A 19,309-nucleotide genomic window follows, 5' to 3' on the forward strand; every position below is an offset into this window, starting at 1 on the left:
TGTACCCTGCAATTATCATAGTTCAGCTATGTCATGCATGGAAATCATCATGCGACAATCCTTCAGCAAGCTGTCACTTCTCATTAGGCACTGTTGTAGTCAAAACATGTTTTGATTATGTTCTCATCACATGTGTCTTTTTTTATTTTCTTATATGAAGTGGAAAAATCATTTACATCTTTTACAACTGTTATACTTTTTGAAGTTTGTAACAATAAGTTACCTTGGTTACTCTTATTTTCTATTTGAATAATTCGGAAATTTTCATCATTTTATGATGAATATCAAAGTTAATGTTACCAATTTGAAGGTTCTACCACCTGCTATCAGCAGAATTACATAGGCTTCTGGTTGGGGGAACTTGACTGGAAATTTCAGTTTTAATTTGTTGGGGGATTAAGCATTATTTAATCAACCTTCTTCCTATAGTTCTCAACTTCCTCCTGAACCTACCAAACCTGTTTATGATGATGAGGATTTTAACAGCTTTTTTTCTTTCTTCCTAATTATGTTGTGCCTTTTCATGTCTCTCCTGCAGGATCTGCTAGGCTTAATTCAGTATTTTTAGACATGATTTGTCAGGTTTGTCGTATTTTGTTAATTTCCCTAATCTTTTACAATCATGTTCCCTCCTTATTACATGACTCCCTTTACTCTCAGTGCTCTGTTTTCCCTCTTTCTTGCAATGTTTAGGTTCATGCTGAGCATTTAGTTTCTCAGTTGTGAGCTACTGCTAGCATGCCTTGCTCTACATGGGTATGGGTGACTTTGTCTTGGCTTACCATTAGGCAGATTGCTCCTTTCTTGATTCTCAATAGTAAGAATCACTACTACCTATATGGGGAGCTGATCTTGTTAATCCTGTCTGTTTATCTCAGGCCAAGTTTACCTATTTTACCTATATATATTTTCACAAAGAGCTATCAATTCTGTCAGTCATCCTTACCCAGTTGTTTATGCAAGACTGTTTGTAGTCCCAAAGAAAACCATGGACTGGTATCCTGTGATTGATCTTACCTGTCACTGTAAATTTCATGATCTTTCCATTTTACAATGGAGTCCTGTCTCACTGTAAGGTGAACTTTTAGGCCCAGCATGGCCAGATGGATTAAGGTGTTTGATTCATAATCTGAGGGTTGCAGGTTTGAATCCCCATCACACTAAACATTCAGCCATGGGGGTGTTATAATGTGATAGTCAATCCCACTATTTGTTGGTAAAAGAGTGGCACAAGAGTTGGCAGTGGGTGGTGATGACTAGCTGCCTTCCCTCTAGTCTTACACTGCTAAATTAGGGACAGCTAGCACAGATAACCTTGCAAGAAATTCAAAACAAACAAACAAACAAACAAGGTGAGCTTTATCTCCAGGATTGTGGATGACCAAAGTAAACATCTCAAATGCTTATCTACACATTCCTATTTCTCCTCAGTGCAACAGCTCAGTGCAACAGCTATCTTTGATTTGTCTATCATGAAGTTGTGTATTAGTTTCATGCCCTTGCCTTTTGTGTTTGCTTCGGCTCCAAATGTCTTTATTTGGGTGGTCAAAGCTTTTGCTTGACTTATGCAAAAGTTGTGGATGCTTATACCAACAACTAGCTTCCATTAACTCATTCTGAAGTGGAGTCTTCACATCACACTTATATCCTTCTGTTAAAAGCTGCATGTGTAAATTGGATTATCAAGTTGGAGAAATTGTTCCTACCTAATATCTTGTCTGCTTAGGAGCCTTGTTTCAACTCACACTTCAGTTTGGCCCAACCTTCTTCTCTTTGACTCCATTTGATGAAGTTTTCAGTTATCCATGCCTTTGCTGCTCCATATTTTACTGCTTGTGAGTTTTTATTTCTTTTATAGATGGATTCGTCTCTGGAAGCACTTGACCCCTTAGGTTGGGTACATATGTTGTCTCTTCAGTGGACTTTGCATGACAATGGAATCTTGCTAGAGATCCCTTGGATACTTTTATTATCCTTCCTCCTTCCTTCATCAACAATCTGCAGTGGTAGTTGAAGAAGACCCACACATTGTTGGTAGTACCACTTCCTCCCCTCACCTGGATTTGCATCTTTTCACTGATGCTTCCTGAATATGGCATGGGGCATAAGTTGATCAGCAGGAGGCTTCCAGACAATGACCTACAATCGAGTGATCTTAATATACCAACAATGATGTGACAACCTACAGGTGAACATCTTTTACTGTCATAATTTGGATATCATGTTCCCTGATGTCTAGTTAGTTGTGGATTGTGCACATGAACCCATTTTGTAGATCCCTTTGCACAGTATATATTTCTGTTCTACTGAACTTGAGATGAAGATAATGTGGACTCTCATCATGCCTTGGATCACAGTTTATATTTATGATTTTGCATGATTTTGGACTGGAGTTGACCTGCTGCAAACAATCTATCACATCCTAGCTACTCTACACCTTAGAACACTTTCACTTTCCCCCATGTTACTGTCTATAAAGGATTTATCTACTTTTTGACAGGATTGAGATTATGTTATAATGTAGTTCAGATTCTTGTCCAACTGCCTTCTCTTCCTTTTGGTTGTGCTTTTCCACAGCATACCTGTTACAGAAGTGGTATGGTCTCTCACATATGGTTCTCTATTAAGAGGTGCATCAGTTTAAGGTGTTTTTTGGATGCTTTGAAGGATGACTCTTTTTATTGCTTACACCTGTCCTTCTATTTCAGTGAGGGATGCTAACTATATATGTGAGCAGAAGTAATGTACTATACCACACAACCCATCTGTTCTTCCCAATAAAAACTGGTGTTTCCTTTGAACCATGATAACTGTGGGTCATATGTGAATGCAAGACTTATGGTATGTAAAAAAAAAAGTTTACATATAGAGGGTAGCATAGAGTAAGAGTAGCTATATATATGAGAGGATGTAAGTATCTATCTTAAATATATTTACAATATAGAAAAATTATAACTTTTACGACACTTTAATTTCCATTACTCAATAGTTGGAATCATTGTAAACTGCAATAACTGGAAAAACAAATGTTGATTATTTGGTTATAGTCATTACTTTAATTGACTTAATCATAATTGCAGTTAATTGATTTATGTATATTATACTGATTGAAGTAATTGCTATTCATAGGTATTCAATTATACTGACTAAATCACTTAGCCCTAGCCAAAATGCACAAGTTTCATAATACAGGTATGAGACTGAAGTTTGTGATGGATAAGCCTAAGTGAATGTAAAATATGGGTGTGGGAGCAGGTTAATTTAAGGACTTGTGGAAACAAGGGTAATTTTTAAGGGGGTGCCATCATAACTGAACTTCATAAGTAATTGAAATAGAATTCAAAATTATTTAACTATAGTTTGAGGAATACACAAAAATAAGAAATGGGTGGATAATATAAAAAGCCTAATTACAATATTTTAAAAAAAGTTAGTAATGAAAAGAAATATTTTTGTTAAACAGCAAAGCAAATTGTTGTTGTCATAATGAAACAGTTCCAAATATATGTTTCTCAAGAGACATCCATTGTTTGATTAATTATTAATTCGTTCATTTTCTCTTAGTTGGGGGGGGGTCTTTTAATCTGGGAGAGTCCAGGACATTTGTCCCCATCCACACCCCTGTTGGAGACAACCTGTGAAACTGTTTATCTTCATGGTGTATGTTTTAAGCATTTTTAAAAACAATCACCCAGAATATAAACAACGATATTCATAGATATATGTAACTTTGTTAAACAATTTTATTTTGAACAAAGTACAGCTTTATGTAAATAGTTTTTATCCTTTTAGTTTAACATTTTATTTTAATAACTTAGATCAGACAGTGGAAAGTTTTTTGTGGGCTCCTGATCAACCCAACAATTACAATAATCAACAAAACTGTGTAGTGCTGGACGGTGGGAGGAAATGGCTTTGGAATGATGTCACCTGTGACCTCGATTTTTTACCTTGGATCTGCCAATATGGTAAGTATTTTATTTCAACCAGGTGTTTTACCTACCATTCCAAAGTATTTCATGATGTTACAATCTCACAAAAAACATAGAAACGACTAGTTCACTGTAGAAAATTGAAAAAAAAAAACAGCTATATTTCTTTAGACATTACCATATTCTCCTTGACAGAGGCATTAATATATTCCTACGTTTTGCATTTACTTGCAGTCAATTTCTATTTTATGATGTATTACATAAAGCACAATGGATCCTGTTTACATATCTTTGGTGAAACTTTAGTTAATGCCGGAAGTATATTATTAACAATCTTAATTTTTACATGTTTACAAATTATTTTGAATGTTATTATTTGGTTTATTAACTTTTATCTTACAGTAATCTTATGATCTTGTACATTTTTGGATTAATAAAATAATGTCGATTCACTCTGTATAATATTGTTTCAACAGTTCTTCCATGAATCCAGCATCTTAAAATCACCACTGAATATGCACAGTTTTATATCTGTCCTATTAATGTCAATTAATATACAACCATTTAGCCTTTACATGCATCCTTTTTTTAATACTGAAAACATCAAAAGATAATTATCATTTTTTGAAATTGCCTGGCAAATGAAGTGAATTAAATCTCATAAACATCTTGAGAACTGTCTAAAATTATTCAGGGTCCAAAGAAAGTCTCTCTGGTCAGTGAACAAGAGTTTTTTTCCTTTCTATTACTACAACCTCAGGCTAACTTTAGAGCCTCAGAATTATGAGAATGAAAAATTTGAAAAATTACCGTATTGGCCCGATAAGCCCTATAAGCATAGTGTTACATGTAAATATATCTTCTAGGCATTGAAATTACTTTTAGATGAAAAAGTAGCACATTATTCATTATTAATTTTAATCTGACTCTGCTTTGTCACAAAATATTATTAATTTATTTAGTATAATGTAAAAGGTTAAATGCAGACTGTCTGTGAAGTATACAACAAACAGTAAATGTTAATCCAAAGCAAGTAATACAATGCAAGGCAGTAAATTTAATGCCACAGTATACCATGATTTGTGCCCCAGATTTTTACAATTTTTGATACAGTATAAACTCTGTTGAGTGTTTTTTAATTTGCTAAGTTAAGCAAAGCTTAATTTTAAGGTTTATGTGATGAAACATGATGCAAGGCTTATTTTTGAGAAGTGAGTTGGTACTAGCAGTTAGTTAGAGTTATGATGAACAGAAAATGTTGGCTCGTTTTGTTATTCATGAATACTAAAATTACTTAAAAACAATATCAAAATGTTGTACTGACTTTGAATTCAAATTATGACTACCAATGTTTATGTTGAAGCCTATTTATTAGTTTTGAAGATTCAAAATTATAGGTCCTTTAAGGACTAGAAATGATGAGTAGGAGGTGATATGTCTAAAGTGTACTGTAAAATCCATTTATTGAAATGATTCATATGTGTAATAAATTATCAGCATCTTTGTATTATTATTATTATTGTTATACTATATGTTTTATTTATTGGTTGGTGGTTCCCTTCTGTCATAATAAGTTTATTTTTATATTAAATTTCATATTTCTCTTGTTTATTTCTATTGTTTAACTGAAATGTAAAGGTAACTGCATGTATACTTAGATCATTAAAATGTACATTAACTGTATATTTATTTAGATCACTAATGTTGCTGTAATGCTTGCCATGAGTTTGGATTATGGTGTATAATGCACTGTCATAATAAAATTGTATTGTTGATATATTCATATTATAATCTTTTAAGTCTGTGACAAGCTTATAACTGTCTTTTTAAAGTTAAACTATTGTGAAAAACTGTTTGTTGTTTTTTCTATATATGCTTCAGTTATAATGCTGCTGTGCAATTTTGTCATCTTGGGTTTGAAATTTGCTTACTTTGGCTGATGGATTGGTTATTATATATTATAACCTCACTTATATAGTGGAGCCTAGATAATATTTATTTGTGAGTAAGGTTATTACCCTTGCTCTGTGAGGGTATTTGCAATTGGGTCTGTGTATGTGTGTGTGCCTATGTTTCCATGTGAATATTTTACAAAATAATAGACCAATGTACAGGAAACTTTTACACAGAATGGAAGGTCAGTATGGGACAGTCCTTTTCAAATTTGGTCTGGATCTAACTTGTGGATCACTTTGAAGCATTTTTTTATAATGGAGAGATAGGGCTTTTTTGCAGTTTTTATTTAATAACTCTTTAAAGTGTGATCAGATTCATACCAGATTTCATGAGCATGAAAAGGAGAGTTGGGAAAAAGGGAATACAATCTCTTTAACTGCTCTTGTTTAAATTAGTAAACAGATGAAACTTAGTTAAATGAAAGTTCAGATCCTAATATACACCTGGCTAGAATTTACTGTATGTGTCCTACAAGTTTTGGATATTCCTTGGGATAAAAACTATCATTTACAGTGGCATATTTAGGTAGAGGCTATGGGGATGTCTTAGCCACAGGCCCCATTGTCTTAATGGAAGCCCACTTACAATTTTATTCAATGTAGAATTACATGGTATGCAGGGTCCACAAAAATTATTAGCCCCTAGACCCACACAACCTTAAATCCACCACTGTTTTTTTATACTATATTTTGTTGACAGAAAACTGAGTAAGGTATTAATTTACTTTTAATTGGAAATTTTATAGTCATCAAATCCTAACACTTATTTCTTATTGATATTTAAGGTGTTAGAAATTCTTCATGAAAATAATCCAAAGTAAATTGTGATGAAAACCTTTTCTGGCTATAAATCTTAAATTTTTGGTGTAAGCCCAATGAAAGGACTTCTCATTATCATAAGGTTTTTTTTTTTTTTTTGTTTTGTTTTTAAATTTGTACAAAGCTACATGAGAACTATCTTACTAGCTATCCCTTATTTAGCAGTGTAAGACTAGAGGGAAGGCAGCTAGTCATCACCACCCACCACCAACTCTTGGACTACTCTTTTACCAATGAATAGTGGGATTGACTGTTACATTATAATGCCCACAGCTGAAAGGGCAAGCATGTTTGGTGTGATGGGGATTCGTACCCGTAACCTTCGGGTTATGAGTCGAGCATCTTAACCACCTGGCCATGCCAGGCCATTATCATAAGGACTTACTGTAATAAATTGAGTGTCATTATATAATTTTGATATTAGTAAGAACAAAAGAAGTATAATATTGATTTTAATGTCATTGATCATGTTGCTGTGTTATCGGGGAAGTTTTGTTTTATAACATTGTGTGTCCGTTTGTTCATGGAAAATACAACAACTATTATTTTTATCACTCAAAAAGTCCTTTACCAATTTTTAGTCCTAACATACACTAATTATTGGATTACTTTAACCAAAGAGTATTAAGTTTCTGTGGATGGGTGCATATTTTTTTTTAACAGTACTGTTTGTTGAAAATCAAATAAATCCTTATATGAAACCTTTATATTCTGGATATTCTTTTTTTAAATTGTCTGTTTTCTGTTTTTGTGATGGAATATCCAATTTATTGTTAGTTTTTTGCCTATGTCTGTTTTCACTTTCAAGCTTCATATTTCTTTCTACCATTGAGTATTTTCTTTTCTCTGTGTTTTATTTTATGTTTTCAACAGAAAATAGGAACATTTTATTATAGCATTTTTTCAATGGGTCTTGCATTATTTCATAAGATAGGGATTTATACAATTCAATCAGTAACAAAATACACAGAAAACATGTTTGATGAAAATAACCTTATACAAACACTAATAGATATATCTATTAAGATGATCAAATGATTTTTGAAATATAATCAATAATTTTGTTTATATGAATGATTTACATAATGGTATCACAACAAGTGTTTATATTAGGTAATTAAGTTGACTGTATTTCTGTAATGTACATACATGTGAAACTCAAATAAATTTTAGCTATTTTGCTTCTTTGAGAGCTCTAAAATTAAATTAATTTAAACCAATAATCCATACTAACTCTGTAACTAAGAGAGATTGCAGACTGTTAAGAGTATTACACACCATTCTTAAAAATATACTAACAGTTTAGACAAGGATGCTTTTAGAATGATAATACTGCTTGATATTTAAGACACTGTGTTTTGAGAGTTTTAAGCATGATATAAGCATTGATAATGTCGTTCCTAAGACAGAATTATTTATTTCTTACATTTGTAAATAGTAGGATCAAAAGGTAAGATGATGAAATTGTAAATTTCATATGGAGTTATGATACAGTTTAATGTTTAGAGGTGATTGAAATATCTGATGCTGAAGAGCTTATTCTCTGTAGGTCCATCAAACTGTGGTACTCCTGATAGAAAGGAGAACGCTACAGTTCTGGAAGAGAATTTCATGGTAGGCCAGAAAGTCACCTATGCATGTCCAACTGGAAACATGCTTGTTGGCAACAAAACAAGAACATGTGCTTCAGATGGATTCTGGACAGGGTCAGCACCATCATGTAAATGTAAGTTTTCCCTTTAACTAGTAGTTAGATAATTTAATTTATTGTAAGTCATTATTGTGGTTAGAAAATTGAGAAAAAAAGAACAAACAGGAAAGTTCATAATCATTTTGTACAACTTCTATATACGTTTATCTCTGTAATAATGTAATAAGCTGCATTCTTTCATGCATTGGATACATCAAGTTTTGTGGATAATTCAGCATTATTTTATGATACTCTTTTGTACATTTGAAAAGAAATGAAATAATTCTGTATTATTATTTTTACTCAGTCGAAAGTGTAGTTTAAGAAGCATATGGGATAATGTTGCCATTAGGTAAACTATAACCAGTAGTGGTATAATGTGATTCTGAGATGATACCACATACTTCTCCACACAGTTAATCTATCTTCTCCACATATTTGCCTTTATTGAACTCCCAACTAATGTTGTGAGAATTTATTGTGAATTATACTACTGCCTAGTGATATCATTATGCAGCAAAAGCCATACTTCTTGCATACTAATTACCTGTATGTTTTTGCATCTGTGAATCTTTTAATCTTTTTCTTGGCACTGAACACACCAGATATTTTTTATTTTTGAATTTAATGAGGTTAGTGAGGTTTAAGGAACTTAATATTCTTTTCTTTTTTACTACAATCTATAAACTCACTAGTTAGTGTAATATATTTACTAGTTGTATGGATGGATAATTTCCTCACACAAGTTATGTATCAACTATGGTTTCTAAGTGATAATGACATGATGGCTATTGTGCTTAGGTATTGTGTTTCCTTACATACTTAGGACCATCAGCTTTAATCTTATTTTCAGGAGTTCCTTTCCTTTAATTTGAGGGGACATTGAAGATGATGAATTTCATCACTTGTTTCTTCCTCCTAGCTACTTTTCAGGAACTTCTCTCCCTATCGAAGAGAATCCTGAAACTTTCTTACATTATCATATCTTACTATCACAGGTATATACTATTCTTTCCCTTTCCTATGCCTTATGAGTTTTTCTTGTTTTCCCCTTTCTAATTCTAACATGAAGGACTTTTCATTTTTCCTCCTTATATTGACACTGGCATTCATTCTGGCTCCTTCCTTGGCCAATTAGATTAATACAACCTCATGCCTTTCCCTCCTCATCTATCTAATTCTTATATCCTGGCTTACACTCATTTTGAGTTTCCCTTACTCATTTTCCAATACTTGGAATATCTTTACTTGTTTGATAGGCAAACTTTTTTATGTCAATTTTGCCCTGCATTGTCCAGTACTTCCAACTTTGCTTGATCCTTTTTGCTAACTTTTCTCTACATCTCATGTCTGAAGTTTTCAATTGTGGCCTAAAGGACTTTTCAGTCAATTCTTTTTCTCTTTTCTTCACCATTGTGATGCATTCTACTGTTTCTGCCCTTTCCCTGTTCATTTGGCTCAATTTGCTGGAAATTATTGGGTAGGGATATTTTTGTTTTACCAGTTTTGGTTCCCTTCTTTCTTTTTATGAAATTTTTGTCTAGCCCCATTTCTTCACCTTGCAGTTGTGTTGGGCATTCCTGATTCTGTAGAACCATGGGTGGAGGCAGTTCAGTCTCAATTCTCACTTTCCAAACTATCACAAACCCTATCTTCCACCTCTCTACCTTGACTTAATTCCTCCATTTTCCATTTTTTGATTTCCATTTCCCATCTGTCTCTGGGTTAATCTAATTTTTTTTTTCCAGACTTTCACTCCAATTCCTTTCCTTGTCAGCCTTCATCTCATTTTCTTTCCTCCTTCATTTCATCCCATCTATCTACAACATTTAAAGAAGATGGTTTGTCAGCACTTTCAAATCTTTCTTCTCTTCCACACAATAACTTACTCACCTGGAACTGCTTATCAACTCCTTTCCAATCTGTATCGACTTTTTTACATCTACTTATGGAATATGAGACTACTGGTCACCAGGATTCTAGTTTACCCTACTCCTACTGCATGAAAGGTTCTATCACTTTTGGTGTCCTTGTCTTTGCTGGAACCGATTATTCCTTTAAGGTTGTACATAAATGGCCTTTGTGTGACCAGTGGAACCACTCTTGTGAAGCTTTAGCCTCTATCATTCACTTGTTCTCTTCTCTCTACTTGAGGATTTATCTTGGCAGCTGAAATGATCCAATACCATTAGCAAAGTTCTATTACGTGGACCTAATCTGGATCTGTTTCTTCTCACCAATGCTTTCCTTTCTGGTTGGGGAGCATCTCTAAATGAGACTTACACATTGGATACATAACTGTAAGACTAGTCCTCTCTCTGTATCAATGTGCTTGAACTTCTGGCACTCCATCACACCTACTACCATTTCTAACTTTTCCTCATGGATCATTTAATTATGATCCATTCTGATAACCCCATAGTTTTTTTTATATATCAACTGCCAAGGGGTACCCAATTTAGAAACCTTTTCTTTCAAACCCTAGATCCTTTTATTAGGTCAGTTCTCATTTTGTTCATCTTATGCACCTAGCATTATGAAGAACGTGGTTATGGACTACATTTCTTAAGTGCTTTTAGTCAGTACCAGTCTCATCTTTTGTTTGTTTATACTTACCTTCCTGTTATTTACATTGGGCTCTGGCCTTGATTCGTGACACTATTTGTTAGGTCCTATTGATGGTACCCTTCTGGCTAGTTCAGCTTTGATTTTTTTCTTCTGCACTGCCTGATAACTAAACCAACTCTTACCCTGCCACTATACCCTTTCTCTTGCTTCATTCTTACACAACAGTTCCATTAATTCTTTCCAGAAATATCATGGGTAAAAGGTCATGTCATTTCGTTTGTTGACTCCTGTTGAAAATTTTTTGAAACTACTATTTTATGAATTTATATCATAAAGTTTGGTAGCAAACTATTCAAATTTTCATATTATACATTATTTAATTTCTTAATTTAAAAGCAAATATTAAAAACATACCTAAATATTGATTTTTGTATGTCATGAGGTCAATTGAATGTAACACTAGTTCAAATTACATGTTTTTGATGTCAGAATACAAAGTCTATAGTTTTGTATGAATTAGGAACTGAAATTAATGATATTGAAAAGCTAAAATATAAAATAAGAACCTCTTTTCTGTTTGCTATTTGCTCACTACAAAATGAAACACAGTAGCCAAGTTCACCTCTTTCTATTTTTGGAAACAGTACTTTATATACACTTACGTTTTCTACATATGATGTGAATAAGCAATGAAAAACTCAGAATGTTGCTCTAGTGGTTTTTCTCAGCCATTTCCAAATACAACGAGGTTCTCTCTTTCTTTGGAGACAAACCTTCATGCTGATAAATTGAATCTTTAACCTCTTTGAAATTTCATGATTTATAGACCCAAATACAGCTTAGTTACTACACGTGATAAACTAAAATGGATTTCTGTGGTACAGATATACTGATTTATGATTTTTTGGTTCTCAAGTGTATGTATAAAACCTAAAAAAAATATTTTGTTTCAAATTCTTCAAGTGCAAAATTTCTTGAGGCTTAGTAAAGTATGACAAACAGCAATTGAGTTCAAAGGTTGTAACTAGAAGAGATAATTGTTTGCTCTACTTCTTTTTTTACTGGTCCCCTGGTGGCACAGTGGCATGTCTGCAGACTCGCACTGCTAGAAACTGGGGTTTGATACCCATGGGGGGCAGAGCAGAGATAGTCCATTGTGTAGCTTTGTGCTTAATTCCAAACAACCAAGAAAACAAACATACATAATCAAAATACTAACAAATACAAAAAGAATTGAATACATTGTAATAAAACTATTTTGGAACCTCTTTTATGTTTTAAGAAAAATAAAGTTAAGAACTTATTTGGAAATACAAATAATCTAAATACATGTGTATATAGTGTATAATAATTGAAATGTGACTGTATTTTACAAAATACTAGTTCACTAAAACACAGCCAAGATAGGTTACTTTTTGAAGATTAAAGGTAAATTTAATATTATTGGATATGATAATATGAGTGCACATGTGCTGCATCATTGTAACTTTTGTATTGTTAGCCAAGCATGGTTGAAAGGTCAATATAATAAAAGTAATAAATATATGTAAATGTACAATGTTGTAAGATTTAAGCTATTTAGTCTAAGCATTTATGTTTTCATGTTATAATTTCTAGTCATTCTAGAATGAAAAAGACATAGTTTACATTTATTTCTTAATATTTTATTATGAGATTGGTCAAATCAACTGAACCTGTACAAAGAGTTGTTAGTGAAAATAGCATATAAAATACATTTTTTTTTAAACTGGACGCTCTAGAGATTTTACATGTTAAATTTGAAAATGTTTTGATGCACAAAAGTATTTTTAATCTTAAAATGTAAATTACTTTAAGTGTTGTAAATCCAACATGCAAAACAAAAAAAAAGGCATGAGAAAAACTTTGCTTAATAAACTTTGAAACTTAATAAAAAAGATCTGATATTTTGTATATGAAGGTAGTGTAATATTTACTAATGATCTACCAAATTTCATTAACACGTGCTTGCTAATTTAAACGCTATAGCATGAAAACTATAATAAGCACAAAATGGTTACAAGGTCAATCACAGGGTCTGAGCTCCTGTTGAAAGAGTTAAGGGGTCTTGTCCTTCCTACTTCACATTTGGGATTTGCCAAGCTCCTCACATATAGAACCAGACTTGACACTCATGTAATCATTTTTCTTTCTTATTTCAGTTGTTCTTCCACTTCCAGCATAAGTGGTATTTTTTGTTATTGTTCCACATGTCATCACCTTCCTCTTGACCATCTGACTGTGAACCATCTCTCTTCATTCTTTATCTAGCTGTTTGACTGTGGATTAGCTGTCTAAATCATTGCCAGTTGTTCTTTGGCCTTCTAAGTAACTTTTCACCTTTCTGCATACTAAAGGGTGTTTTTTTCTACAGTTCTCTCCACCTCGTTCTACTCCTTCCTTCTTCATAGATCCACTTTCCTGCTCCCGTGCCTGACTGAGACCTCAATGTTATTCCAATACAATACCTTACTTCCTCTCAAATAGTGACTTTTGTAATTCAGTACTGTCTTCTATATGTGCAGATTTCACACACTTTTCACTATGATGTCCCACCTACCCCCACGTGTTTATATGCGATACAGCTGTACTTGATCTTGCAAATAAGCAAATAATGTGACACCCCTCCACCAATAGGAGGGCACCAAATCATTCTGATGCAGTTGACTTCCTTTGTACTGTAGAACCTAATATTCATTTCTTGATTTGGCATACTAGAGTGCAGAGATGTCTAATTTTTGCTAATGCTTACTTCAATTTTTTGTAGAACAGCTATTTTTATTGTTTCCAGGTTATTAATTTTTATTCTATATTTGAATGTAGTACCATCGGTTGATTTGAAAATTTCCACTCTCAGTTTGAATTACAAATTCACAATTTCACATTGTAACAACTGTTACTGTTGTTACTATTGCCACTAAATCTCAAGTTGCTCAAGTTTCAGGCTACATTCTTTCTGCTGAGGAGGTTTTTATTTTAGTCTAAGGTGAGTTGGGGTCCATCATGTAGCTTGCTGCATTTCCTGACCAATACCAGATATATTATTTCCTGGAGAATCAGGTCAGGATGATGAGGATTTGGATAATGTGTTTTGTCTGTGGATGTATCTAGACCTCCTACTTTCTTAACATGATGTCCCAGGTATGCAGCATTTTTTTTTCCATGTCTTATGATTCCTCTTTTTGCCTCTTGCCTGCTGCTCCTTCTTCAGATTACCTTGTTTTTCCCACCCTCTCCAGATATAAGGGTCCATACCAATCAGTATAAAGCACAACTACCAGTTTCATTTTGGGATTTGCATGCTTCTTATTCCTATGCATTAGTGTATCATCATTTAGACTTTGCTGATATGATCTGAATGCTCTCCAACCATGTTTCATATATTGGCTCTCTGACCTCTTGCATGCAAGTATTTGGATAGCCATGTCATTATTACACTTATTCTTGCAACACAGGTATGTTCCTATAGGGTCCTTACCATTGGGTGTTTCATGCCACGAATTTCTCCTTAAGGTAATGGAATGCCCCAGAGAAGGTTCAGTACTTTCAGTTTACCTCCTCTAAGATTTGAACATTCACCTATATGTTTGCAGTGCATGGTAACCTGTGAATAGGAGAAGAGGATCCTGGTGGTTGAGTGGTGTTTGGGGTACTGCAGTATATCACTTTGGCCTTGAATTCCTGGCCTTGGGGTGGCTCTGCAGGGTCAGTGAAGTGGTCCTTTTGGGCTAGGGTCAAATGAGTATCAGTGTTGGGTATTCTCAATGGATGCTGTGAACATTGTGTCTGATGCTGATGTTTGGGTATAGTGCTTACATGTTTTGGATATTTCTTGGGATTAAAAGGATTAAAACTATCATTTAGAGTAGCGTATTTAGGTAGAGGCTAGTGGGGCTTAGCCACAGGAACCATGGTTTTAATGGGAGTTTGCTTATAATTTTATTCTATGTAGCATTACATTGCTGCAGTGTTCTTGGTTTGCAGTGTAGTGCATTCCCTCACAGGACTCAATGGAAGGTACAGTAAGGAGGCACTGAACTATTCTTCTTTTATTATGGTTCCCCAAATCCTCCAAAAATAAAATATTGAAAAAAATAGCTCATTGGTAAATGACCATGTTTTGAAGACTCTGACCAGCAGTCATCAACCCTTCCTGATTTTCTACCTCGTTTTTTGTTTTTCATTCTTTATCAGAAAAACCTTTAGGACAAATGCCTTCTTTCTTTATTCAGAAGGGATTAGAGGAGTCTGCTGGCTCTCCAGAGTCAGTTTAGAAGCTATGTTTTGGAGACATATTAGTGGAAACATCTACACCAAAATACACTGAACTCCTGAATTCAAAGACCTTGAGGGATATAGCGATTGATGTTACTTCATATTCTACTTTGAATTCCTTATGAGGAGTTATTTTTGACAGGCATTTGAAAAAGATCCTTGAGTCAAAGATCCTTGCTAGTTTCTCCTTGCCAAGAAGTTTTTGGCATTTACATCTCCATGTTTGTCTGCTTCTGTCAAGGCAACCTATCTTCATTATAAGGTATGTTTATATATTCCTAACCCTCTCCAGTGTTTTCAGTGTTAATGGTTTGGTCAGTCAAAGGCATCTTGTTGTGGACGCTAAGTCCATGATCCCTACAAGTATCAACTGGACCCTCACTGTGTTAACTGTAATGATTTTCATCCCTTTTTGTTTTTATCCTATGTTGGTGGAGGAGAAAGAGGTACAGCACTTGGAAACTGTAACATTACGTACCCTGAGGCTCTGGAGTTATAGTCTCCTGCTGCATCTCATACATGTGCCACTGCAATATGCTCCACTGCTACAGTGTGTGTGCAGATGGGCCTTCCATTGTCTCTGCAGGAGTCATTTTCTCACTGCATGAAGAATCGTTTGTCCTTTATAGATAAACAATTTAATAAATCAACATCTACCACTATCTCTATCCCCTCTGTTACTTTTAGTGACAACCTAGAACTATCTACTTCAGGTTTGGCTTCTTATATCTGCTCGGATCCATCTTCTTTGGCTCTGAGATGCAAAACAGTTACCTGTAAGCATCCACAGTCACTGAAATATATTTCAATTGTTGAAGATCTTTTCTTGAACATGAGATTTATTCAGAAGCAGCTTCTTTTCTTTTTCCAAAACCATTTCCTTGCACTTTTGCCACCAACTTGCTTTACATTCTGATCCTATGCCCCATCTCAGTGGTGTTGATCTTCCTGTGGTCCTTGAGGCAAAGTTCTTGGAGCTTATATTTGATCATAAGCTTACTTTCATTCCTCACATAAAGAAACTATGCATCAAATGTACTAGATCATAAAACATCCTCTGTGTCCTCTCTTCTACCTCTTGGGGAGTGAATTAGTGTTCTGTGCTTAAGACTATAAATCTTTGGTCTTTTTTTTTTTGCTGGCACCTCAGTCTTTAAGGTGCTGGATCCAATTCACCATCTGGGGCTTTGTCTATGCATGGGTGCTTTCTGCACTTTTTCAGTCAAAAGTTTGCATGCATCCCACAAATCTCCTTTTAATCTCCCAAGTTTGCAACTTTCTTTTCAGCATGCTACTAAATTTCAATCCTTATCACAGCATCCCATCTGGCCTTTGTTTAAAGGTGGTGCTGGCTGAATTAGGTCTGTCTTTGGTTGTTGTTGCTCCATTGATCAGCCCATCTCGTCATGGCTTATTATCATACCCACTCATGACCTTTCTTTGACTTATCCTAGAAAGCAGATACTCAGGATTGGAAGTACCATCTTCTTTTTGCTGAACATTTTTTCAACCATTTTAGATATATATTTTCTACAGGTTTAACCCTGATGTTGGGCAGTATAATTGGTGGTAATGACACTGTCCAACTTAATTGTGTTTTTAACTTTTTGTGAGCCATTGTCATTTTTATTTATGTAAGTTTTTGATATCTCTTTTGAACATTGTTTTAGCTTGATTTACTTTTGTATGTTATCAGAATTACATCTTCATGTAAGAAAAATGCTAACTTCTGAAGAATGTATTAGTTGAATATGTAACTATTTTTTATTAATTTTGATTTTCTTTGACCATTTCAGTGAAAGTTTCTTATTGCTACATTAGGTTTTGTTGAACAATGGATGCTTGAAATATTTTACTTAAATATAAAATTTATATATTAAAATGTGTATTTGAATAAAATTTTGTTTATTATTTCATAACAAGCTGGAGTACCTATCCTCTAATGGAAGCTTTGTAAATTTGTGATTAATGAAAGGTTATCTTGAGACATAAAAAGTTAGTTCACTTATATGGAATTGTAAAACAGCTCCAAAACATAACATATGAAACTGCAAATTTGCTTGTATCTCTGTATGCACCTAACAAATCTTCATGCCAAATTTGATGAAGGTCCATTCACAGGAGGTTTGGTAGTTATAAACTTGAAAACACCTATAAAACTGCAAAATGGAAAACTAAATATTTTTACTTATCTCCTCACGAATCCAACCAGATATGATGAAGATCCATCCAGAGAAGGTAAGGTTGTGGTACAAAACATAAAAATGCCCGTAAAAACTGCAAAATGCAAAACTGAAAATTTATATATATCTCCCCATGGACCATATGAACCTTCATATGAAATTTGATTAGGATTCCATTCACACTCTGCAAAGTAGTTATATGAGCAGACAGCAGACAGTATTGTTATATTTATTTAGAATAGTAAAACATTTTTTAAGAAATTAGATTAAGTAATTTCTTGACTCCATAATGAAAGCTGACATGTATGCATTATTTAAATATTCTTGTACTTTGGTGAAACAAAAAGTTTTTGGTTTGTTTCAATGGTTTATTTGTAAATGAAGCATTTCTTGATTATAATTTTCATTAATTCTGTTGAGTATCTATAGCTGTTAAATGCAAGATTACCTGTAATGAATTTTATTTAAAGTTAGGATACAATGTAAATATATATATATATGTACACATATATCCAAAAATGTTGAGTAGGAAAGACGAAAAGCTAGAAGTTTGCTTTGATCAAATAGTAAATGATATCTCATAAATATAATAAAATAAATTTACTTGGCATCCCTTACATTCTATCATTTTATCCATGTAATGTAAAATTGAATTTAGCTTAGCTCTGATTTCAGTGTGATCAAGTGTTTGTAAGACATTGTCTGCTGTTTGAGTTAAAGCATAATTTTGGTTGTTTTTTTGTTTTTAATTCAAGCATTTTTGGATGAATTTCATGCATTTTTGTGTATTCATCAACCTAAGACACTTTAACTGTTAATCATTATCATTTAACTAGACAAAGTTTTTGTTTAAAGGTAAGCACCTTGTACAAGGAAGTATAATACAGCTCAGGATATTGCTATAATATTATATGTTACCACATAGATTACATGGGATTCTAGAGTGTGTTTGAGTTGAAGGATGACAGTGTGTGAGAAATAGCCAGAAACACTAGTTTCAGAGCTGCACTATGCAAGATGAACTCTGAGAATGAGAGTGTCCAGATGAAGGGGATGAGAGTATTTTATTATTTTTTAATTATCATTATTTTTCATTCATTACTGATGTGGATACTTTCAAGAACAGGAAGTGTATGGAGATTGAATTAATTGCTTCTGCATGATACTAGTGCTTATATTAGTATATGTTGTAAAAGTTGTGAGAGAAAGGTAAGTATCTATTGATCATGCTTACTGAATGCTTTTGTAAGTATCTGTTGATCATGGTTACTGAATACTTTTGTAATCATGTATTGATCGTGGCCATTGAATGCTTTTGTTGCATCACCAAGTCAAGCATCTGCTTCTACACTTGGTGTACTTACTTTTGGGAATTATTTTCCTTACTACTGAATAATGGCAAAATAAAGGTTATTTTGAAAGCCATTTTAAAGATAGACTTTACATTAATGACTTTGAAAGAAAAGGTACACTTAGGCCAACTTTTTTTGTGGACAAACAGTATTTTAAATTGGCTATTTTCATTAAATTTTGAATTATAGAATTTACAGTTAGGTGGTTTATCAGCATTATTATTTTCATTTAACTTGCATAATTTACTTCTAGATGTGGACTGTGGCAGTTTATCAAGTATTGAACATGGAAAAGTTGAATATCCAGAAGCTCGAACAAATTTCAATGCTACTGCACATTATGTTTGTGATCAAAACTACACACTAGTTGGGGAAAAAGTTCGAACATGCTCTAGTGATGGCATCTGGGATGGAGAAGAAGCAAAATGTTTGTGTAAGTATTTATTTAATGTGTAGCTTAATTACCAGAAAGGTATAACATTTTTTATTAATGCATACTACAGTGGAAGTAGATAGA

At 33.5% G+C, this 19,309-nt stretch overlaps 1 protein-coding gene across 4 annotated transcripts in view; it reads left to right on the forward strand.

Annotated features, from left to right (window-relative positions):
• The window catches only part of LOC143255746 (sushi, von Willebrand factor type A, EGF and pentraxin domain-containing protein 1-like), a 94,982-nt gene that overhangs the window by 45,174 nt on the left and 30,499 nt on the right, over window positions 1-19,309 (forward strand). For all 4 annotated transcript variants that reach the window (XM_076511915.1, XM_076511917.1, XM_076511916.1 and 1 more), the window contains 3 exons: window positions 3,819-3,968; window positions 8,256-8,432; window positions 19,046-19,225. In XM_076511915.1, the coding sequence (XP_076368030.1) occupies window positions 3,819-3,968; window positions 8,256-8,432; window positions 19,046-19,225 (507 nt within the window). The remainder of the gene's footprint in view (window positions 1-3,818; window positions 3,969-8,255; window positions 8,433-19,045; window positions 19,226-19,309) is intronic.

This window comes from Tachypleus tridentatus, chromosome 7 (assembly GCF_004210375.1).
Source record: "Tachypleus tridentatus isolate NWPU-2018 chromosome 7, ASM421037v1, whole genome shotgun sequence".
NCBI lineage: Eukaryota > Metazoa > Arthropoda > Merostomata > Xiphosura > Limulidae > Tachypleus > Tachypleus tridentatus.